General features: G+C 39.4%; 1 protein-coding gene across 1 annotated transcript in view; it reads left to right on the plus strand.

Annotated features, from left to right (window-relative positions):
* The window catches only part of GPBP1L1 (GC-rich promoter binding protein 1 like 1), a 36,213-nt gene that overhangs the window by 8,905 nt on the left and 1,828 nt on the right, over nt 1-25,480 (plus strand). Inside the window, exons 2-11 of the mRNA XM_080921535.1 lie at nt 3,009-4,018; nt 4,805-4,917; nt 6,964-7,093; nt 7,587-7,873; nt 11,712-11,784; nt 13,400-13,593; nt 21,557-21,697; nt 22,713-22,877; nt 23,935-24,059; nt 24,986-25,088. Coding sequence (XP_080777661.1) covers nt 4,858-4,917; nt 6,964-7,093; nt 7,587-7,873; nt 11,712-11,784; nt 13,400-13,593; nt 21,557-21,697; nt 22,713-22,877; nt 23,935-24,059; nt 24,986-25,088 — 1,278 coding nt within the window. The 5' untranslated portion in view covers nt 3,009-4,018; nt 4,805-4,857. The remainder of the gene's footprint in view (nt 1-3,008; nt 4,019-4,804; nt 4,918-6,963; nt 7,094-7,586; nt 7,874-11,711; nt 11,785-13,399; nt 13,594-21,556; nt 21,698-22,712; nt 22,878-23,934; nt 24,060-24,985; nt 25,089-25,480) is intronic.

The following is a 25,480-nucleotide window of genomic DNA, read 5'->3' on the forward strand; positions in this document are numbered from 1 at the left end:
TGAAGAAAAGTTGTTGCTTTTGCAGAGGATCCAGGTTTGGTTCCCAACAGCCACATGTTAGCTCACAACTGTCTGCAACTCTAGTTCTAGGGAGCTGATGCCCAATTCTGGCATGCATGTATACCACACAAGCACATGATATACATTACATAAATACAAACACTTACACACATAAAATAATTTTAAAGAAAAGCAACTACCACCAACAAAAAACATGTGCCTAAATATAGCACCGTTAATGATCCGATCTTAAAAGCCCACAGTAACGCTCAGATTGCATGTGGAGATGAGTATACTTCTCTGTTTTATATTCTATGCCCTAGTAGAATTTATCTTTTATTTTAATATTTCTCATTTGGAACTGTTTGATTTTAGATTTAGTTTTTAGTTGTTTGATAATATCAGGTTTGTTTGCATTAAATGTTTGCGTTCATTAAATGTAATAGAGCATTAGAAGACTACCTGAGAAAGGTTGCAAATGTTACTATTTGAATGTTACTTTCTGAAATTTTCAGGAAATTTCTTGGAGCAGGTAAAATGATAGCACTTAACACTGGCAGGATTTTTGTGTGAAATGATCTTTTATTGCTTTATTTTAAAAATTATTTTTTTATATTTTGTATGTGTGTATATAGGTTGGAAATCAGTTTGCATTTTTAATATATGGGTTCTGGAGATCATAGTATGTTAATCTGGTTTGGTATCAGACTCTAATATCTGAGCCATCTCACCAGCCTATAGTATGCCTGAAGAGGCTGAGTACATGACTGTGCATACCCAGGCTGTGCCTGAGAGCTACAGAGAGAAAGACAAGTGCGAGCTCACTCCCTTGGCAGTTACTGCATCACTGGAGCATTGGCTCCAACTGCTTAGCTTCTGTTGTTTTATATATTTGCCAAATCAAAGTCTCCTAATTCTCTGAACTCCAGTGGTGGTTTGGTAAATTCCTTTCCTAGTTAAGCTACCTAAATTTGGTTTCTTTTTGTTTTGTTTTCAGCTAACTACCTTGATTTGTAGAATTTGTATTCTCTAGCAAGTTAAATTCTTTTTTTTTTTTTTTTAAGAATTTACTTATTTTTATTTTGCTTGCAGGTATGTCTGGAAGAGAGTGTCAGGTCTCCTGGAACAGGAGTTAAAGACATGTGAGCTGCCATGTGGGTGCTGGAAATTGAACCCAAGTCCTCTGGAAGGGCAGCCAGAGCTATTAACTAACTGCCTAGCCATCTCTTTGGCCCAGTTTTGTTACTTCTATTTATGGAAAAATTTTTGAGACAGGGTCTATGGCCTTGGCTGTCTTTGGAGCTCACGAAGATGCTCCTGGCTTTGCCTCCTGAGTACGGGTTAAAGGTGTGCACCACCACTTCTGTCAAGTTACTTATTTAAAGCACACCAAATCAGGGTTTTATGAGGACATTCTTATGTTTATCATTGTTCTTTGGTTAGATTTGACTTTATCACCCTCCTTTACTTCTTCCTACTAATCTTCCCCTCACAAATAATCCTCTTTGTTTTATGCCCTCCATGTCTAAATATAGATTCCTTGTATGAGAGAAGACATATCTGTCTTCCATTACCTTCTCCTCCTCCTCATCCTCCCTATATCAGTTACTTTTTTGTTGCTATGATCAGAGAGCAACTTGCAAAAAAAAGACTTACTTTGGTTTATTGTTGGGGGGGTGTCAGGAGGGAGCAATGGCTCAGTGTTTGTAAGAGATAAGAGCTCTTTATAAAGAACAAGAGTTCATTTCCCAGCAGCCATGTCAAAGCAGCTTACAGAGTATTTGTGACTTCAGTTCTGGGAGATTCAAATCTCCTACTCATATTCATACCCTACCTCTACATATAATTAAAAGTAATCAAATTTTTTAAAGATTTTTTGAACTGGGACTAACTATGTTGCCCTGGCTTGTCTGTAACACTAAAATGTTTAGTGTGGTTTTCCCCAAATCTTGTCTTATAAACAGTCCTGATTTAAAATTAAAAAAAAAAAAAAACCTAGATTGCCAGACTGTAGTGGCATGCACTTTTATTCCCAGCACTTGGGAGGGAGAGGCATTTCTCCACAGATATGCTATTGTCAAGAACTTGGTATTTTGTAGTCCATGATCTTAACACAGTAATGCATAGGATTTGTCAGCAGAACAGAACCTGCCCAAAGATACAAGTTCTCCTGTCACAAAGTAACTCCTGGAAGAATGTTGGGAATTGCACAAAGAAACTTTTGAGTCCTCTTTGTTCTTATCAAGTTAGATCAGAAAGAGCTTTATTTGTCTCTAAACTGATAATTATCTAAAATATGTACAATATAAATGCATGAGGTGACAGATTGTCTTAATGGTCTATCTTTGCATAATACCTAATAATTAGATAATGATGAAATTTGCAGTGTTTCCTTCCACACAATATATGATTTGGTAAGTTGAAAATCTAGATATAAAAAGACCCAGTAAGGCTGGGGAGGTTAAGAGCACTGACTGCTCTTCCAGAGGTCCTGAGTTCAATTCCCAGCAACCACATGATGGCTCTCAACCACCTGTAATGGGATCTGATGCCCTCTTCTGATGCGACAGTGTACTCACCCATATACATAAAATGAATAAATTATTTAAAAAAGAATTTATGAATTCCTTTGGCCACTTGGAGAAATGGTTGGTTTTGTGGGTTGGTTTGTTTGTTTTATATATATGGTCAAGTGAGATTTATAAAATCTTAAAGAACTTAAAAAGGTTAGGTGTGGTGTGATATGCCTGAAGTCTGAGCCGTGTAAAAGATTGAGACGGGGCTATTGAGGTCAGGGACAACCTGGGAAGCATAGTAATTTTCTTGTCTCTACAACAAGAAGACTTGTAACCATGTTATTGTAGGCAGTGACAAATTAATATCTAAATTAAGTTTAAGGAATTTACTCTCAAGGTCTTGCTTTGGTTGATTTCATTAGCAGTTTAGGTGTGACTGGTTTTGCCTCTTCTCATTATGTGCTTTGTTTTGTTGTGTTTTTTCCCCCTCAGATTGGCATACTCAAGTGGCCTTTTTAATGTTTGAGTAATGAAGATGGACCCAAATTAGAAAGCAATTTCTTCAATAAAGCAATAGGAGATTCTTCACATCACTTCTGGAAGCTCAGTTTAGTTTTTGGGAAGGAGGACAACAAGTGAAATACAGAAAATTAAGAAGAAGAAAACCCCGTTTTGGAATTCTCTTTCTCCTTGACCCTTGTTTTTCCTACTTATAATTTTGCTTTGAATGTATTAATAGTAAAGACCAAAGAAATAGGATCTATATTTAGGAGCTTTATACCAAGAAATTTGCCTTGAAAGCTGCTATTCTGTGGCAGGAAAAATATATCAAGTTTCTGTTGGATTCCTTTTTCAAAAAACAAAAAAGGACTTCTTATATCTTTAGTCTTTGAAGGGTAAAACCAATAAAAGCACATATATCTGCACACTGCTTTAAGCAGTTGTGTATGATAATGAGATCTGTGTTTTCAAAGCTTTTGTTGTGAATATTTTGCCCTGGAATTGATTTGCAGAAGCTCTTACAGTGCTTTACCATTACATTCTTGACCTGTCACCTTGATGACACTTCTTGCCCACACCTGAGACCACTTGTCTTTCCAGCCATGACCTTGTTATGAATGGTGTCTGCACTCACTGCGGATGTCCATGTTTTGCCTATTTAAGCAACATTGTAGTGCCATTACTCAAGGAAGTTGAATGAGGTGAACATAGACATAGCTTTTCCCCCTTTCCCCCCTTTTTTAAATGTAACAAATAACTTTTTATGTTCCCCTCCCCCTTCCCCTTCCCCTTCCCCCTTTGGAAAAGTGTCAGGAACTAGGTGTTCAGGATGAGCCACTGAGAGAATTAAGAGGGTAGGCTGTACAGAGCTGGGCTTCTTTGTGCTTCATCACAAGGCGTGCTGCTGACCAGGCTATGTTAGCACCCTTTTTACAAGAAAACCTCGTGGAAGAGACAGGTGGCAACTTTGCATACAGGACCACAGAGGTGACACTCTGAGGGTAAATATCATTCATGTGTCTTAGCATACATGGGTATATGTCATGGAAAAATGTTTTGTTGTGCTGTGAAGCATTTAATTTTCAGGGATTATCAGTAATTCAGGTAAACCAGTGAATCTCAAGAAAACTGATACAAGGATATGTGAGAAACTGTTCCTAAAGTAAATGGAAACGCTAGAGAGGGTCTATGGCAGTGACCCACATATGCTTTGACCCTTGTTATGTCAGTGACCTTCATTTGTGTATTTATTTATGTATATAAGTACACTGTAGCTGTCTTCAGACACCAGAAGAAGGCATCCTGTTACAGATGGTTGTGAGCCACCATGTGGTTGCTGGAGTTGAACTGAGGACCTCTGGAAGAGCAGCCAGTGCTCTTAACCAGTTCTTAATTCTTCATCTCTTTAATACAGTTCCTCATGTTGTAGTGACTGCCCATCATAAAATTATTCTTATAACTAATTTTGCTGCTGTTATGAATTATATCTGATGAGACCCCTGTGAAAGTGTCTGTTGACCACGAATGGGATTGTGTACCAGAAGTCCAGAACCACTGTTTTATTTTTATCTATGGTAAAACTCAAGAATGCATTTGCTTCCTTCCTGTAATGTTTTTTATTTCCATCATATCTGTGTTATTTAGAATTCCTCAGATGTGCAATCTTGGAAAGTAGTCTGTGGAGAGTTTTCAGGTTTAAGTCTCTTGTGAAGGACTGAGTCAGTCAGATACTCCTTTACATGCTGGTGTCATACTTCTAGACTCGAGGGATTTGTGTTCTCATGTAGATCCTGGCCATGAGGTTGGATGCCTCATCTTGCTGAAAAGACACTGGACCTAAATGGCGCAGCATGACTTTGTTCCTGCTTGGCTAAATTTCTCAACGCCACAGTCAGCTAAGGTATTGTCTTCACTCCTGTGGTCACTCCCCAAACTTACCAGTTCTTTTCATCCGAATTTGTGTGTGGCCTCTGCTTTGTGTTTCAGGCTGTATTGCTGTTCTTGTTTTGGTTATTTTGAAGAGAGTTGTATTTTGTTTTTCATGTATGTCCTACTTTTCCATCTATTTTTCAAACATATTCATAGACTTCCCATTCTCTTAAGAGCATATCAATAATTGGGGCTGGAGAAATGGCAAGAATAGTCAAGATCTTTTTGTGCTCTTGCAAAGGACACAGGTTTGACATCCAGAATCTACAGGGTGGCTCAGAATCATCTGATTCCCCTATTCCATCTTTTTGGGCACTGGAAATGCATGTGGTACACATAGATCATAGCATTCAAGCAAGATATATGTAAAATAAGCCATTCTAAAAATATTTTTAAGAAAAAAGTGTATGAATAATTATTCAGTTCACATTAATATGTACCTTAATGCCACTGTCTCTATTTTTCTAAAGGTGTATGTGCATAGGTGTGCAAATGCTCTTGATGGTCTCTGAAGAATGACTGGTGCAAGTCTGTGTTTACAGGCTAAGGAAATGGGGAATCTTGCTTCTTACGTTGTCAGGGCAAAAAACTCAAAAGGGTTTCAAATGCTAGTCGATGAGTGCTTTGCTTATGCCTTCTCACATTTGTAGTAGATAGTTCCAGAAAAATTCAGGGAGGGTCTCTCCAGCTCAGTTCACTGACCCTTCTCTGGAAACAACTGCATAATCTTATTTAGGATATGCATTTTTAGATATCCCATACTCTACTGAAAGCTGACATCAGTATCACTTACAGTTTCTATATATCCTTTATAGAGACCTGGGAGAAGGCTGTTTGTAATGTGCTTGCTGCACAAGCATGGCAATCAAAGTTTGCTCTGCCTTCACTTAAAACCTGGGAAGGTACAGCAGCTCCCCAGTAATTCCAGCATAGCACCAATACTAAGAAATATAAACGGGATCCCTCAGGCAAGTTTGATCAGCTGAGCAAACAAACTCCAGGTTCAGTGATAGTTCCTGCCTTGGTAAATAAAGTGTAGGGAAAGCAAAGCAGAAGATATACGTTATGTCAACTTCAGGCCTCTGAATACTCACAAGTGCCCAGATATTCACTCACATATCTAGAAAAGAGGTTTAGAATAAAAATTTATGAAATCAGAATATTATAATTAATTTATGATAATTTCAAAGCTTTTCGTTTATGTAAATGGGGCCGATGATAAAATTACAGTATTGTCACAATTATGAAATAATGTTTAGAAGTATTTTAAAACCATGGTAACACATTAGTAGTGGATCTTGGCTGTAATCCCAGTACTGTAATAGCTAAGGCAGGAAGATTGCTGTGAGTCCGATGTATAACTGTGGGCCTTTTTATACCTGCCCTTACTCCTGAATAATGACTTGTAGGCTTATGTTTATTTACAATGCTTTTGCTGCTCCCCAACTTGCTCTTAACTTACATTTATTTACCTGTTGGCTCCATTCTATGTCTGCCCTATGGCTGACTAGCTACCTCTCCTCAGTTTATGTATCCAACTTCCAAGTCTTCCTACTTCTGACTTTTTCCTAGAGTTCCTCTCTGCTGGATGTCCAACCTTCTGTTCTACCTTTTGCTCTAAGCCATAGGCTTTTTGTTTTAACCAATCAGAAGGCACCTTAGGCAGGCAAGGAAGAAAGGAGAAACATGTTCACACAGTGAATATAAACATTATCCCTAAACTGATGCAAACCTGGGTTATATAGGTAGTTCTGGGTTACAAAATAAAACCCGACTCAAAAGACAAATGTTATAGTAAATTGGTTATGATGGTTCGCGTCTGTGATACATTGTTTAGCTTTGAGACAGGGTCTTCCTATATAATTGGCCTCACACTTAGGCAGTCATATCCTAGCCTTCTTAGCACTGATTTTAGACACTGCACTACAGCACAGACTGTTACTTTTGAATCTCTGATTTAGAGCCTAATAAGCTACTGAAAGAAACTGAATCTTTGCCTCTCTACACTTTATTTTAGTCATCTACAACCACCTTTGATAAACACGGAGAGCACCTATCCCGTGGAGAAGGTAGATTTGGAATAAACCGTCGTCGACATAATTCCTCTGATGGCTTTTTTAACAGTGGACCTCTACGGACTACAGGAGGTGAGTTAAATCCAGCTGTTGTGACCATGTATTTAAATACTGCTTAGGGCCAGGCATGGTAGTGGACACTTAATCCCAGCACTCAGAAGACAAACCGTGTCTCAGACCAACATAAAAACAACAGTGAACTGCTGTTTACACTACACTCAGGCTGGATGTATACTTATAATCTAGAAGTAGTCATTACTTAGTTTCTATACCTGTTTCTATGAATCATCCTTTCATTTGAAGAACTAATTTGGAAGGGCTGGGGATTTAGCTCAGTGGTATGCACACTTTCCCTCAGTAGGAGCTCTAGCACCAGAAGGCTGGGGAAATTGCCTTACAAAGAATGGTGCATTTATTGTTTTCCCTGTGTGGATTTCTCATTTAAAATGTTTCATAAAGCCCTTTTGGAAATAACTTTGACCAAATCAGGAAGCAACTATCTCTGTTATTTCTGAATTCATAAAAAAACAGACAACTAATACCATACTTTTCCTTGCTATTTTAGACTCTTGGCACCAACCCTCCCTATTCCGCCATGATTCTGTTGACTCTGGTGTCACTAAGGGAGCATATGCTGGAACCTCTGGGAATCTATCTGGTTGGCATGGCTCTTCCCGAGGTCACGATGGTATGAGCCAACGTAGTGGAGGTAGTACAGGAAACCACCGACACTGGAATGGCAGCTTCCATTCCCGGAAAGGCTGTGCCTTTCAAGAAAAAACACCAACTGAGATTAGGGAAGAAAAAAAAGAAGATAAAATAGAAAAGTTGCAGTTCGAAGAGGAAGACTTCGTAAGTATAAAGCTTTTAAAGACATAGTTTAAAGCAAATAATGTCTTTTAAGAAACACAGGACCCCAATTAATTTAATATATTTATTTGCAACAGGGTTTCTCTATGTAGACCAGGCTGAACTCAGAGATGTGCCTGTCTCTGCCTCCAGAGTTCTGGAATTAAAGTCGAATGCTGCAGGGGTCAGCTCAGAATTCATGGGAATTTTTTTCTGTCTGTTCAGTCACCTTTATCATAAGTTTGTTCTCCCTCGATTTTGCTCTTTGTAAAAATAACTGTGTTTTGGCTGTTAATTATAGTCAAGGAAATTTAATGTTTAGGATATCTTAATTTTCTTTATTTCTTTATTGTATATGTGAGCGAATGCATCTATGGCATATATATATGTGTTGAGAACAGAGGACAACTGGAGTTGTTTTTTTTCCTTCCACCATGGGGATCCTGGGAATTAAAATATGTTATATTAGGTTTGATGATAGGGACTCTTACCTACTGAGCCATCTTGCTGATGCCAAGAGCATCCTTTAAAAATTATTTACAGTATCATGTTAGCCTGTGAATGCACACATTGTATATGTGTGTGGGCATGTATGCAATAGTCTACCAGGTCTCAGTACAAATAAATATATCCAGTATACCATATAATCGTTGTCATTACACTTTTTTTTTTTAATTAAAATACAAGCCAGGCTTGGTGGCACAGTCCTATAATGTCAGCATCAGGAGTCAGAGGCAAGCACATCTTTACAATGCAGAGGTCTGCCTGGTCTGTATAGAATTACCTAGTATTGTGATCAAGTACAAAACTTCTCACTGAGAACAAACTGTTGGCAGTATAATCCAGATTGAGCTGCAGAAAGACAGAAACAATAGACAAAGGAAAACATTCAGATAAAAGGTAAGCAGATACTAAAGACATTAAAGCCAGATGTGGAGTGCATGGCTTTAATCTAAGCATTTGGGAGACAGGGTTAGGAGAATCTCTTAGTTTGAGGCTAGCCTGGTCAACCACATGGTGGCTCATCACCATCTGTAATGTGTTCCAATACCTTCTTCTATTGTGTCTGAAGATAGCTACATTGTACTCATATATGTAAAAATAAATCTTAAAACACACACACACACACACACACATAAAACCCAAACTTGAAACCAACTTTAACTGGATTGGATATTTCAATAAATTATTAGGTATTTGTCTTTAAATTGGGATAGTGCTATAAAAACCTAAAAATAGAAGTCAATCCTCAAATTAATAAACAACCTAGTACCTTGATCATAGTATTTCTGGACAAGATGTTTATAAAATGAAGTTTTTTGTTTCCTAGGGCTCTATCATAAAGATTCATGGTCCAATAAGCTGACTCCATGAATTTAAGTGGCCTGCCACCAAGCTAGATTACCTGATTTTAGTTCCTTAGTTAGACCCATGTCAAAGGAGAGACGAGACCCTAACAGGATGTCTCCTGACCTCCCATTCACTGAGTGGCACACATGCAGACATAGGCATTGGAATACAAAATTAAAATGTAAAAGGGGGGTGGGGAAAGATGACTCAACAGTCGACAGCAGATGCAATTTTTGCAGAGTACTTGAATTCAGTTTCTAACATCCACAACAGGTGATAAACAGCTTCATGAAAGTCCAGTTCAGAGGAGCTGAGCCGTCTGACCTCCATAGGCACACAAGCATACACATAATAAAAAACACTTTAAAAAAATAAGATCAAAATTGGGCGTGGTGGTGCACACATTTGATGTTAGCACTTGGGAAGCAGACATAAGTGGATCTTTTGAATTTCATGTCAGCTTGGTGTACATTGTTCTAAGACAGCCAGAGCTACAAGAGGAAAACATCTTGGAAAAACAAATAACAAAACATAACAAAAACAAGACGTCAAAAAAGTTATCTAAAGTCAGTTATGTACTTGTTTTAATGAGTGATAGTTAGAAGAACGTTGCCTATTAATTATCTGCTTATTTGTTTTTGTGGGTTTAAGTAGTGTATGTGTCTACGCTTAGCCAACGTGTAGAGCTCAGAAAACAACTTTTACTTATTTCTTTCTACATTGGGATATTGGGATTTTTCATGGCTCATCACACTTGCATATCAAGCTCTTTTTACTACTGAAGTTTTTCCAGCCCACTTGTCTATGTCATCTTGAAAATATGTTTTTAAAAATTCAAGTTACAGGCTGGAGAAGATGGCTCAGTGGTTGAGAGCACTGACTGTTCTTCTAGAGGTCCTGAGTTCAATTCCCAGCAACCACATGGTGGCTCACACCATCTGTAATAGGATCAGGTGTCCTCTTCTGGTGTGTCTGAAGACAGCTGCAGTGTACTGATATATAAAATAAATCTTTATTTAAAAACATTCAAGTTATTTGATAAATGGGTCAGAGGTTTAAAAGTGCTTAGTGCTCTTGCAGAGGGCTCACGTTTGGTGGCAGCACACATTGTGTGGGTTCACAACCCTCGTTTACTCCAGATCCAAAGGATTTAATGTCCTCTTCTGGCCTCTTCAGACACTTGCACTCAGGTGCAAATACACATAAACACAGTATTTAGAAATTAAAACAGTTGGGGCTGGAGAGATGGCTCATCGGTTAAGAGCACCGGCTGCTTTTCCAGAAGTCCTGAGTTCAATTCCCAGCAACCACATGGTGGCTCACAACCATCTGTAATGGGATCTGATGCCCTCTTCTGGTGTGTCTGACAATGTACTCAAATACATAAAATTAATGATTAGTTTTAAAAATCGGTGTGATGAGATTTGAGGATGCTGCATAAATAGGAAGAGTTTCTGTTGAAGAACACATGCCCAGGAATCAGGGGCATGGTTCTGTAGTTAAGCACATTTAGATCCACACAAAGAAAGGTGACTTTAAAATCTGATTGTTTGAGATAGAGTTTGACTGGGTGGTTCTAGCTCTCCTGGAATTCATAGAGATCCACCTGTGTATGCTGAAAGTAAAAGATGTGGCCACCATGTTCTATACTGAATCTTGTTTTAAAACAAAGAGTACTGAGTGTGAACTTCAGTGATAGGTATTTGTCTAGCATGTATAAGGCCTTGCAGTCAGTCCCCTGCTCGAGGGAAAGGAAAGGAGAGCCTTTTTCTAAAATCTACTAAAAGAGTTTCTACTCTGGACATCCCTTCTATAGACTCTATACAATTTGTTAAGTCTAAGTTAAACTTGGTTGGAAATTATTGAGCTTTCAGTTCTTAGAATCATACATTTCCAAGTTTAGAATTAGTCTTGAGGATAGGTCTCTGTCTCATCTCTAATGGAACTTCTCATTTCTCTGCCAGGAATTATCCATTCCCCTCTCATGAATTTTTATCACAGTGGAACATTTTATATTTTCTTGGCTGCTAGTTGTTTCTTTGTGATAGTCCTATGAGGACAGGAGCTAAATTGCATTTGTATTCCTCATACAGCCCTGCCCTGTGTCTTCTACTCTAATGCAGTCGTAGAACTTCAGAGAACACTGCATTTCACTGACTACGTTACTCTCCTTGATTCTGAGGGAAACAACCCACATTCTTTTTTGTGACTTTCTATGCTTCCTTTTTTATACTCACCCTCTAGAAAGATGGGAAACTGCATGGTTTATTATGTAATGTATGTCTATATGTATAAGAAATCCTATAACAAAGGAAATAAAATTCAAGATACAAATACCATAGTGCCTGCTATTTCAACATATTACTTGCTTAATTTAAATTAATTGGATCTGATATTAATTAATTGGTACCTTCTTTGGTGATGGCTACTTTGAAAAATTCCCAAGTAATGGAACTTTTTATATCAACCATTTATACTCCTTTTTTCCTAGCCTTCTTTGAATCCAGAAGCTGGCAAACAGAATCAGCCATGCAGACCTATTGGGACCCCTTCTGGAGTGTGGGGTAGGTAGATTTGACTATATGAAAAGCACACCTTGAAATTCTTTATGGCAGGTGAGAGAAATAAAGATTTTTTTCTCCTTTTTTTGATTTTGTTTTTAATTTTTATATCTTCATCTCTTTGCCTGGAGTAGCCAACACCAATTAGTTCTTCGTTAAGATAGCTCTTCATCTACAGGATGGGAAAATATTCTGTATTCATAAGAACTCTTCAAGCATAATAAGCTTGGGGACTCTAACTGGGACGTGGGTTTTCTGTCGGTTTGTGTACCTTTAGCTTGAATTTTGTGCTTGAGAGTTTATTTTTAAAGATTTGTTGATTTTTTTAGGAGAGAGGTGTGTAGCATGTGTGCATACATACTCATGAGTTCAGATGACCTTGAAGTCCAGACGAGAATGTTAGACATGAGTCCTGGGACCTGAACTGAGTGAGGTCTTCTGCTAGAGCAGACTCAGCAGCCCTGATGATTGGTGGTCGTGGAGTTTTCAGACAGAGTCTCAGAGATCCATTTGCCTCTGCCTCCTTATCACTGACACTAAAGGTTTGCTCCACCATAGAGATCCACCTGCCTCTGCCTTCTTACTTGGTTGTGCCTAGATGACCACCTTATCCACCTTACAAGCTAAACACTCTCTAAGTACTGCTAATCTTTGTGTTGCAAAACTGATTTATAATCTTAGTGACTCATATGCCGGGTTTTTGTTTGTCTTTTCAGACTGTTACCAAATTGGGGGGGGGTGCTAGACCTTTAATTCTAGCACTTGGAAAGCAGATATAACTGAATGAGTTCAAGGACAGCCTATATTACCTATCGTGGTTATAATGGTTTCCAGGCTACCCAGATCTATATAGAGAGACCCTGTCTCCAAAATTAAAAAAAGAAAACAAGAAAAGAAAATTAAGGGGTTGTAGAGATGGCTCAGTGGTTAAGAATACTGACTGCTCTTCTAGAGGACCAGGGTTTGATTCCCAGCACCCACATGGCAGCTTATAATATTTAGCTCCAAGATATTCAACACCTTCCTTTGACCTCCTCAAGTACTAGGTATGCATGTGGTATGTAGATAAAATACTCATGCACATTGAATAAGCAAATTTTAAAAATAAAAATTTTAAAGTTTTATCATTTTTCCAGTAGTGTCTTTTGTTATGTTTCAGTAAACTATTTGGGGACATGAGCTCATGTGTGTTCATAAAAAGTGAAAAGGTAAACCATGGGTGGTTTTCTTCAGGAGCCATCCACCTTATTTTTCAACACTGTCTCATTTATCTGACATTCTTCTAGTATGCTAGACTGTCTGGTTAGTAAATCCTAGGGACTCACCTGTCTTTCTCTCCGTTGCTAAGATTACAAGCATTTGTACGGGTTTTTGTTTTTTTTTTAAACATGGGTTCTTAAGCTTGTATACCTGTGCTGGCATGGTAAACATTTTACCAGCTGGACTATGCCCCACCCAGAGTATCCTTTTCAAGAATTTGTTGAATGAAAACAAAGTTAATGTTTGGCCCCAATCTAAACTTCATCTCCTATGTTAAAGGTGAGGCTATTGTTTAAACTGTGGCTTTTCTTGTCAATGGTGTGACCTTCATTTGTGTCTACACTCTTACATTTCACAGAAAATCCACCTAGTGCCAAGCAACCCTCAAAAATGCTAGTCATCAAAAAAATTTCCAAAGAGGATTCTGCTGCTGCCTTTTCTGCTGCATTCACCTCCTCAGGATCCCACCATGCCAATGGGAACAAAGTGTCAACTATGGTCCCAAGTGTCTATAAGAACTTGGTTCCTAAGCCTGCACCACCTCCCTCTAAGGTATGAGTTGTAGTCATTATAGGACTGTTGAGACACAAGTTAAATCATGAGTCAGATGTTTGATATATTTGTATCTTAGGTAAATTATTCTTTTGCCTGTTACATTTATAGAATCATACTCTAGTCACCAGACTCTGCCAGTGAAGCTGACGAGTTTTATTTTTGTAAGCCTGATCCTACTTGTTATTTCCTGTTAACCTCTGTCTGATCAGTCAAGCAATTATGTCATTTATTCTTTTTCTTTGTCCTTATTTAGGACTTTGTCACTTTCCACACCCTCATAGTTCTTGATCTTCCTGTGTCACAGAGCTGCTAAAATGGCCATCCTTAAATAGTTGGATACACTTGGCCACATTGCACACACCTGTACTCAGCCATCAGAATCAGCTGAATCTAAGACTTCGGGTCTGAGTAACAAATCCAGAGTGAGACTCCATCTCTAAGAGGGGTGAGAGGATAGTGTATCATTCTATTACTATATCTATTCATTAGCTTCAAACTTTATTGATAAGTGTTTTCTCTGAAGAGCCAGCCCCACAGTGATGTTCTAGTCTGTTCTAACCCTTGTTGTCTGTTACTACTGCTGCTGCTCATTTTCACATCCCTTTATAACTATAAAAACAAGCCCAGAGTGGTGATTCATGCTTTTAATCCTGGCACTTGGGCCACAAAGAATAATATCCATTGGCAGTCAGAGCTATACATCCATTTTTATTGTTTTTAATTGTGCAAAGTTATGTGTGCAGGTGGCCTGGGAATCTAGAAGCTCTAGATCTGCTGGAGCTGGAATTATCATCCAAATGGTGCTGGGAACCAAGTTCCTTTCGAAGGGCAGGCACCTAGGACTATTAACGACTACACCATCTCTCCAGGTTCCTATCACCTGCACTGCTGTGTCTTCCCCCACCCCACTATTGGTTATTCAAGATGAAATTTCTGTGTAACATGGTTTTCACACTTGCTCTGTAGATCAGGATGGCCTCAGACTCTGCCTCTAACACCAGAGTGCTGGGATTAATGGTGTGTACCACCATGCTTGGCCATAAGTATATTCCCTATTTTATTGCCCCTTTTTCTCTTGATTCTTATGCCATCCTCTTTGTGATTCCTGTTGTGTTCTGTTCATAGGACTGATGAGTTCTTTCATCTCCATCATCGCACGGCAGGGTCTCCTTAGCTGCAGTACTTACCACGTTGGTTTATTTTCCTCTCCCATATGTAGCCTTAAGGCTGAAATATTTACTTCTCACACACTTGAGTCTGCACAGACTCATGGGAAACATTACACTGATTAAGATCCGTCCCTAGTGAGCAGCTTCAGTTCACCTTGATTCTGCACAGTGTGGGTGGCGCTTACGAACAGAACAAAGTAGGTTCGGTTTTGCTTTTTGTGCTACAATGGCTGGAAATAGCGGTACAGGCTTGAAATTGAACCACAGATTTTAAGATTCTAAGTTCATTTCAACTGAATTAAGTTACTAAATACAAAACATTAAGACCAACACCAATATAGGCTGTGGTCATCCACCAAAGTTTTACTAAGAAAAAGTTTGGGACTCTTTGGAGTATGGTGGATAGCCAGTTTGGAGAGTGTTTGACATTAAAGAGGTGATTACAGAAGTTATAAGATCAGCAAACATTTGACATGTAGGTGGTGACTGGGCCATCTTCATTATCCTTGTTAGCATTAGAAGGTAATACTAAGACTCATAATGTCTTAAAATGCATATTTGTGTATGTTATATATGCACATATATGTGTGTGCATGAGTGTATACAGGAATCATGAGATTGGCATCAAGCAACTCAACCTAGAGATTGCTAATTCAGTTAGTCTAGCTAACTAGCTGCCTCAGGGACTCAGTGATCCTGTGTTTTCCTTCTGGGTGTTTTAATTATTGGGTGGGGGAGGGTTGGGTACAGCATGTGTGCTATATTTGCATTCATGTTTTCTTGAGTGTTGGGCATCCAAACTCAGGGTGTTGACACTACTTAAGCAGCAAACAGCTTATTCACTAAGACTACCTAGGCTCCTAACAGTCATTATTACAGTAAAAATTGTTTGTTCTACAGTAAATCAGATTATCTAGGTGAGAAGAATGGGGAAAGAACTTTGGTTAAAGCAGTTAAATATTTCCAATAAGTTAAAATTCAGGAGTAAAATATATCACAGATTCTGAAAGCAAAGTTTAAAATAACAACAATGCTTGTCAGTACAATGCTGGCAAATTGAGGAAAATAACTTGGATCAGGCAATATGTCCTACCATACACCTTCATCCTAGAAGTACAGGTAGGCGGATAACTGTCGAGTTATCAAAGCCAGGTCTACCAGGCCAGAGTGGTGAGACATTGTCTCCAAAAAATGTTCTTCTTGTTTGCAACTGAGCTGAGGACTTAAGAGAATAAAGTAGCAGGTACAATGGCACATACTTGAATTTAAGTCAGGTGGGTTGTGTATTTGAGCCTAGCCTAAGCTACATGACAAAACCCTAGAATGTAGCTTGTAGTAAAGCTAAATGAAGAGATATAGGAATCTTTAGGGAACAGTCATGGGGCAACTTTAAATGCCTATAAAGGTGGGAGTCCTGACCTGATGTCATCAAGACCCTAGATTTAGTTCCCAGCACCAAGAAGGGAGTTGGTTTATCCAAGTACATCATAGTGCTGTTCTTCAAAGTTGCAGAGAAAGTCTGTTTACCTCGTGGTGGTCATAAAGAGATGATACAAGAAGCAGCAGTCAGGAAACTGATAGCCCCGGTGCAATAGCATTATCTACCTACTTCCATTAGAACCCCAGCCTACTGACGTTTCTAACACTTTCGTATTAATTGGGGACAGATTGTCTACATGCATGCGGCCTTTGATAAGGTTGTTTGTTTGGTTGGTTGGTTGGTTTACTTTTTTTGTTTTGTTTTTCTTTTCTTTTTTAATTTTATTCATTTATATATGTGAGTACGCTATAGCTGTCTTCAAACACCAGAAGTTCCCTTTACAGATGGTGGTCAGGCACCATGTGGTTGCTGGGAATTGAACTCAGGACCTCTGGAAGAGTAGTCAGTGCTCTAACTGCTGAGCTGTCTCTCCAGTTGTTTATGAGTTATTTTAAATCTGAACTGTGTTGGTTACTTTTAATGTTAGTATTTTTATGTAGTGTGTGTGTCAGTGTCTGTGGCACAGGTAAAGGTTTGATGACAACTTGTCAGCTCCTTCTTTCCACACTGTGGATCTCCGACATTGAACTTAGGTTGGCAGGCTTAGCAGCAAATACCTCCACCTACTGAGCCACCTCATCTACTCTACAACAGTTATCTTTGTAAGGTATTTGGGATCCTTATTATTCTACCATAAAAGGGAAAAGAAACAGAGCAGCTGTTAGAACAAAACAATCTAGGGACTGGACAGATAATTCTACAGTTAAGAGCACTTGCTGTTCCTCAAGAATAACCTTGCTCTGTTCTCAGCACTCCATGGTACCTCACAACCACTTGTAACTCTAGTTCCAGGGGATTCAGTACCAGCTGGCATCTGCAGGCACTAGGCATGCCCATGGTGCCCAGACATACATACAGGAAAGCCACCCATACACATAAAATGTTTAAAGTCTTAGAAAAGAAAACAATCTAACAGGAACTTTAACACCAGAATTTTGAGGTAGACAAATTGTTATTTTGCTCTTTCTTTGTACAGTGACCTTGAGCAGGTTATGTGTGTGTGTGTGGAGGTGTGTGTGTGTGGAGGTGGTAATCCTTACTTTTTAACTTTTTAGTGAGAAGTAACACTTTATGAAATACTTTACTGACATGAAGTAAATTCCTGTAAGCAGTGTTTATTACCAACATGGCAAGCACGCTATATGTTTTACCCATTCTTAAGAATTTGTTAAGCAAAGTGTCATGATGTAGGAGTTTAATCCCAGCACTCAGAAAACTAAGACAAGCAGGTGTCTGGGTAACAATTTATAAAGATATTACAGCCAAACAGGGTGCTGCATACCTGTAATGTCAACATTCAGGAACTATAGTTATCAAAATTTTTAACACCCCATTGGTTCAGAGCTGACTTAGTGGTTCAGAGCACTTGGTGCTCTTGAATAGCACCTACTTTCGGTTCCCAGTACCCAAATGGGAGCATACTACCTGTCCTCCAGTTCCAGGGGATTCTCTACTTATCTCCACTGTCATCAGCTGTGTCTCTAATGCATATACCCAAGGAAAAACACTGGTGCACATAAAATAAATTTAAAGAAAGGGGTTTTTTAAGAGAATAAAAATATACAAGACAATATCTTAAAGGGTCTCATGTTTTAAGGGTGAAAAGTAGCAAGGATAAAATCATGACAAGGGTTAACTTCAGTTCATACTATTGTTAGGTATACAGAAGTCAGAATGCTAATATATTCTTATCTTTTAAAAAAGGGATGATACCTGTGCTCAGATAGTGTTTTCTGTACTAGCATGAGGGTTGGAGTTTGAATCCTAGCACCTGTATTTTAAAACAAAACAAAAAAGTAGGTGTGCATCTAACTGTAAGCCCAGAACATATGGTATGACGAAGATAGCCCAATTCCACAGTCCTGTTGATACGCTGCTCTGCCTGAGATGGTGAGCATGTACACAGACAGTCGCAGAGGTGTTGATACTTTAATCAGGAAGCTGAATTGAACAAGGCAGGGTGTCATAGTAGCTAATGGGGAAGCAAACTAAAGCAAACAGTGAGTAGAGTATAATGGTCTCTAGGCCAGCCTAACTACATAGTGAGACTTTGTCTGGGATAGATGGATGGATGGATGGATGGATGGATGGATGGATGGATGGTAGGTAGCTACATGGATGGCTAGATGGTAGATAGATGAATATAATGGCAGCAATCTCCCTTGGGAAACTGAGTTAACTATGAGTACCTTGAAGATGAAGTGTTCATAAGGTAGCTGAAGTTCAGATCTCTAGAACAAAAGTAAATCAAGGTAGGCTTAACAGCCTGCCTATAGTTAAACTGCTTACAAAGTGGAGTCCTGGGATCTCCTCAGCATCTAGTCAGCAAGTTTTGAGTTAGGCTGACAGAATCCACCCCTCACTGAGTTAAGGTGAGTAATCCAGAGTAGACATACTCATTTGCCCACATGTAAACATGGATATGTGCATGTAGACCACACAGAGAGACTTGTGAAAAAAAAGTATAAAGTAAGGATAGTTTATTAGTCATCACCCCAAAATGAAAGTAGAATATTTTATATTTAAAGTAAAAGCAAGTAATTAAATCTGGCTTCCATGTGGGAAGTAGTGGAGAAGGCAGACCTTCGGTATGGAAAGGTTGAATAGAGGCACAGTTTTACTGATTACATAATTTTAGCAATAGAAACTATTTTTCTAATGAAGTTCACCAAGGAAAAGATAGCAGGAAGGTTTGGCTGAGTGGGTAAAGGCACTCTTCATCATGCCTGAGAGCCTGAGTTTGATCCCTGGAACCCATATGTCCCAAGAAAATAATTGATTGCCGCAGTTGTACTGAATTCCATGTGCATTTGTGTACACACAGGAACACAATGAATATAGTAATGTTTTTAAAGGTAAGAGAATATTGAGCTTTGAATACTAAATTCCATCTGCATGTACACACACAAATGAAAATATTATTTAAAAGGCAAGATAATATTGAGCATTATTACTATTCTTAGTGAAAAGCATTATTCTGCATAATGTGTTTTGAAAGTTGGCCTTTTAATATAAGGGCAAAAGTTTGGGGGTTTTTGTTTTGTTTGTGAAACAGATGTTTGATAGTCTAGATTAAGTGCAAATATGAGAAAGTAGGCAGTAACACCTCTGATCACTAACTGGGAATTCTGTTTGGCAGACAAATGATGGCGTATTAGACTGAGGAAAATGTTTCTGCTTGAATGCCTGCTCATGAAAGAGTAAACAGAGGTCACGTAGTGCAAAGCACTCTTTAAGAGAAGCATATGGTTTCTCAGTGGTAGAGCCCTTGTCTGGCACACCCGCTTATTTCCATGTACCATACTTTAAGAAAGAAACCTGAAATTTGATAATAAAATTTAGCTCACTTTGGTGAGTTTTTTCTTTTATACAATAAAAATTATAGGACCCTGAACTACTTATAGTATATAAGGTAGCTAAGAATGGAGGATCACAAGTTCCATGTTAAGTGTAAAAGAGTATTTTGCTTGTAAATATTTCTGTGCATCACCTACATACCTGGTGGATATAGGGGCCAGATCACCAGGAACTGGAGTTAATAGATAATTATAAGCCTCTGTATGGATGCTGAGGATGGAACCCTGGGTCCTGTGGATAATCAGCAGTGGTCTTAATCATTCTCTTAGCTAGGGTTTTATTGCTGTAAGAGACAACATGATCAAGGCAACTCTCATAAAAGAAAAAAGTCAAATAGCTTACAGTTTCAGAGAGTTAGTCTATTGTCATGGAGGGAATCATAGCAGTGTTCAGGCAGGACACTGAGAAGACGCTGGGCGCTGCACATCTTTATCCACAGGCAGCAGGAGACTGTGTGCCACACTGGGCATAGCTTGAACATAGGAGACCTCAAAACTTCCTCCACAGTGACATACTTCCTTCAGCTAATATTGCCACTCCTTATGAGACAGACATTTAAACACACCAGTCTAAGGGGACCATACTGATTCAAATCCAACATAAGCACTGAGACATCTTTCCAGTCCCATTCATGTTTTATTTATTGCATGTACGCCTCTCTAGTAAAACCTTTATAGCACTGTGATAGTGTTTCTTTACCCAGAGGCAGCAGTGTAAAAGGCACATTTTCTAACGGCATGCTATAATTAGGAGACACAATCATGAGTTAACTTTGATGTGTGACTGAACACAAGCATCTTTTATTTTCCATAAGTGTAAGAAAAAAAATATGTCATTGTTCTTACAGAGGACCCTGGCTCAAATTCAAGTTCTACATGGTAGCTCACACTTACCTATAATTCCAATCACACAGGCTATCGAAAGTCTTCCTGACTTTGGACACAGGCACACACTTGCTGCACATGCATATATAACACAAAATAGGAAGTTCTTCATTCTGCTTGGGTAAATGTTTCTAGCTCCTTAAACAACTTTTTGAGACGTGGGAAAGTTGAAAAAAAAAATACTGTTCTACACATTAGCTGAGTAATAGTGAACTAATTGTGTAACTGTGTTGTACTCGTTATTATTTGCTAAAAAACAGACATAAAATCACACATGATTCAGAGCATGCGCTGCATCATGGAAGGGTTCTTCTCACAGAACCTGATCCTGTACTTCTTCTGTTTGGTTTTTTGGGAAGTAAGTACTTTTGCACTTATTTCTGTTCCACTCTGTTGACCTCTGTCTTCTTTGGTCTCTGTTTTTCCTACACAGGGTTTCTCTTTGTAACAGCCCTGGAACTCTGTGGACCATGTTGGCCTTTGCCCGAGTGCTGGGATTAAAGATGCGAGCACCACGCTCCGTCTTCTCCCATCTCTCTAGGCAGTGTGACTGGCTGACGTGGAGCTCATCTCACCTGCACTGTAGACGTTATAGCTATGGCCAGGTCCCACAGACCCGAGACAAGCTGTGTGCCATTTACAGTACACGTCCTCGCCTGGACTAGCCCAGCACTATTAAAACCTCTAGAAAACAGCATTTCTTTTTCTGATATGCTTTGTGTAAATTAATCATCATCACACACAAGAATTACAGAGGTCACAGGTTCTAAATGAGTGGAAATTCTGCTTTGCGTGCAATTAAATGCTCTGAGAACTAGCATGGTAAAGAAAGCTGTTAAACCTTTCTATTCCCCATCTGTCTAAACTCAGAAAGGTTACATGCATGTTAACAGGTAAATTCGGGGAACTTGTATTTTCATGTAACATTTCACACCTTCCTTTGATTTTTGCAAGCTAAAGCTCCTGTGTGTATATTGCTTTTGACTGATGCGTCTTTTATTTCTATATAGCCCAGCGCATGGAAAGCTAACAGAATGGAACACAAATCTGGATCCCTTTCCTCTAGCCGGGAGTCTGCTTTTACCAATCCAATTTCTGTCACTAAACCAGTGGTACTAGCTGCTGGTGCAGTTCTCAACTCTCCCAAAGAGGTAAGTGAGAACAACTGTAGGGTAGCCTTTTTAAATACTGCCCTTATTTAGCTCGTGAGGATGGCCTTCAGTATCTAAACCTGTGCCCCAGCTCACAAGTACTGCGATTATATACATACACCTATCTTATCCCCAGTTTTATACAGTTCTGGGGATCAAACCCAGGGCTCCATTTACAGTATATGGGCACTTTGTCCACTGAGTCACATGAGCCCTCAAATAGTTGGCACCCCTCCTTAAGATTAGATGTATGTGAGTGTTTTACCTGGATGTATATGTATGCACCCCACAATTTTCTGGTTCCTGTGGAGGTAGGAAGAGGGTGTCAAATTGCCTGAGTCTGGAGTTTCAGGAAGTTACAAGTTTCATGTGGTTGCTGGGAACTGAACCCAGGTCTTGTTTAGGGAGTCATTTCTGAGCAGTGTGTAGTTGTGCAAGCCTAAATCATAGTATAGCCTGAGGCAAGAGTGTTATAAATTCCTAGCTGACCTGGGCTGGGCTGTGGGTCTTTTTACATGTATACACATACACATGCACAAATCTTGGGCTTTTCCATTTATTTACATTAAGGTTTGCGATGTAAAGTACAGGTACAACAGACACAATTTCTGTTGTGACTATACTTACTTGATGACTTTATTGGTGTCTTTCATAGGCGTCCAATAGGAAGTAATTTGGTGGTCTGAGAACTCTGCAGGAAACCACGGTTGGTGTTCCCCTGGTTTCTGCAGAGGGATTAAAGCATGTGTCACATAAACCAGGTTCAACAAAACTGATGTTTTTAAATAAAATGGTTTGTAGGTGGTTTTTGTTGTCTTATATATATGGGTGTTTTGCTTGTATATGTATATGTCTCAGATCCCTTGAGTCATAGAACATTTTGAGCTGCCCAGTAGGTTCTGAGAATTGAGTCTGGGTCCTTTCAAAGAATAGCCTGAGTGCTCTTCCGTAACTCGGGCGTTTCCAGTGCTTGCCCTTTGCTGGTGTGACCAAGTTGTTTGTGCTGTGTGTGCAGAGCCCTTCCAGTTCTACCCCTCCGATTGAGATCAGCTCCTCTCGCCTGACCAAACTGACCAGACGAACCACGGACAGGAAGAGCGAGTTCCTGAAGACTCTGAAGGATGAACGCAATGGAGACAGCTCAGAACGTAGAGACTCTGACAAGCTGGAGGGGCTAAGAGTATGGAGTTTTTCTGGTGTTCTATGTATTTTCTCTTGTTCTTTTTCTAACTTTTAAAAACTGTGTGTGAGTTTGTCCATGTTTCACACTCCAGTAGCAGAGGTCAGGAACTTGAAGGCATCAGGGTCAAGCCCATCAGGCTTGGTTGCAGTTGCTTTTACCCACTGAACCTCTCACCCAGCCCTCTTTGGTTTTGGGTTTGGTTTGGTTTGGTTTGGGTTTTGAGACAGGATCTCACTATATACCTCTAACTGACCTGGAACCCACTATTAGACTAGGCTATTCTGCCTCTGTCTCCTCACCAAACCCAGCCCAGCCATGATATTTTAATGGATGGAGGGAACATTTGAAGGTGATGCACTTATATTTAATTCATAGGACTTGATAAGAACAATTGCACTCTGCTAAGATTTAAAGCAGGGTTGCCTTGTGTGTAACTGCCATCTCTTGAGTTTTTCCTCAAAAAGTAGTCATGAGGGCTGGTGAGATGGCTCAGAGTGAAGCCATTTCACCTGACTCTGTAGCCCAATTTTAAGTGTTCTTTGTTTAACATAGAGAATAATCCCTCATCAGATGAAGAGTTGTACATTTCCTCCCCATCTCTTCCTATCTTTGTTGCTGGGGGTCTTGCTGTATTGAATTCTTGCTGCTGGTGTTTCTGCCACCTCACTACTGGGATGACAGGCCTTTGCTGCCATGCAGTCCCCTTCTATAGACAGTGTCTATCTCAGAGCAAAAACTTCATAATGAAACCCATTTAAAGTTTTTGTGGGTTCTTCGTATATTGCTTTACCTAATAGTCATATTGTGCTGAAGATGTGAGCTGGGTCCTGTTTATATCTTTGGGTATCGTGTGCACTTCAGATTTGGATCAGTGCACCCCACCCACTCTTGGTGTTAGATGTTCTGGTTCATTTAACTTTCTTAGTTTATTGGCACAGCTGGTCTCTCAGTTTTGAAATGGGCCAGTGTAAGTGGAGGGTGGGACATGGTCTGGAAAACACTGTTCTCGCTCCTCAGTATTGTTGGTCACATCCATCCCTTTCCATATTCACAGTTGGAGGGCAGCCACATACCCAAACCAAAGGAAAATGGAGAACAAGGCTGTCTTCAGAACGGTCTTTCTCTGCCCATGGTAGAGGAAGGGGAGGTCCTGTCACACTCTCTGGAAGCAGAGCACAGGTGAGGATAAGATGTATGGCATGTAAGACCCTTAAACATATTTAAAACGTAAAAGTGGTATGGCCATGAAATCCTAATTAGTCACGCTGTATTCATTCCCGTGTTAGCCTATTTAGGGGTGTAGTCAGAGTGCAAAGATTTTTTACGTAAGTGTTGCTGTCTCATCTGAACAATTACAGTGAAGTATCTTTAAAGGGGCTTTGGGATGCCTGGGAATCCTCTATATGGAAACCAATTGATTAACTGAAGGCCTCGCATACAGAGTAATCTGTTAATATAAAATCTACCAAGTATGATATTACTTCTTCCTCAAAGAAAGCTTGTGAACCTCACCCTTCCTAATGCTGTGGCCCTTCAATACATCTCATGTTGCAGTGACGCCCGACCATAACATTATTTCTGTTGCTACTTCATAAATGTAATTTTGCTACTGTTACGAATTGTAAGTATCTGACATGTACGGTACCTGATATGCGATCCCTGGAAAAGGGCAATTGGATTCTAAATGGGATTGAAACCCACAGGTTGAGAACTCTTATATCTAGAGGAACTTCAAAGTTCAGTGAAGTTATAAAGAGTTCCACTGTGCTATGAAATTGAACAAGCTATGGACCACAAGGAACAAAGGAGTAATTTCTTATTCTTCCTCTTTGGGTCTATGAAAGGTTCCTTGCAGTAATAGATTTTGAGATTCTATTTGTACCATCTTGTTATTTTTACTATGTTTTTGAATAGGTCATTTCCCCTTAAATCATTAATAGCCTCCATTTAATTATAAGTACCTGAGTAACTTGACCTATTAGGGAGAATACAAAATTCCTTCTGTAGCATTCATTGGGACAGACTTTTCCCATGGTTGCTAATGGGCTGCATAGTCAGGCTTCCTAGCATGTTTTCTTTGCTATCTATCCTTTTGCCTCCTCCAGATTATTAAAAGCAATGGGATGGCAGGAATATCCTGAAAATGATGAGAGTTGCCTCCCACTCACAGAGGATGAACTCAAGGAGTTCCACACGAGAACAGAGCAGGTTTGTACTGAGCTCTAAGCCTTCACTGACACCAAGTTAAATGTTTATAATTCCCTTTCCCTTAGGAAATTATAGTATTTATTTGGGTTTGGGGTCCATTTTTTTTGCTGACAGGATCTGGTAGTAGACACCTTTAATCCTTGCCTGGGTTTACAGAATTCTATGACAGCCAGGGCTACACAGAGACCCTGTCTCAAAACAAAACAGACCAAAAAACAAAAAAGATCTCACTTTATATAGATCTGGGGAGTTTGGAACAGGCTGTGTAGAATAGGCTACCTGAACCTACAGCAGTCCTCCTACCTCTGCCTCATGGTTACTGAGATTACAGCCATGTGTTGGGTGACAATAAAATTGACAGACTTCAAAACTACCACATCAGTGTAGCACTC

This window comes from Micromys minutus, assembly GCF_963924665.1.
Source record: "Micromys minutus genome assembly, chromosome: 9".
NCBI lineage: Eukaryota > Metazoa > Chordata > Mammalia > Rodentia > Muridae > Micromys > Micromys minutus.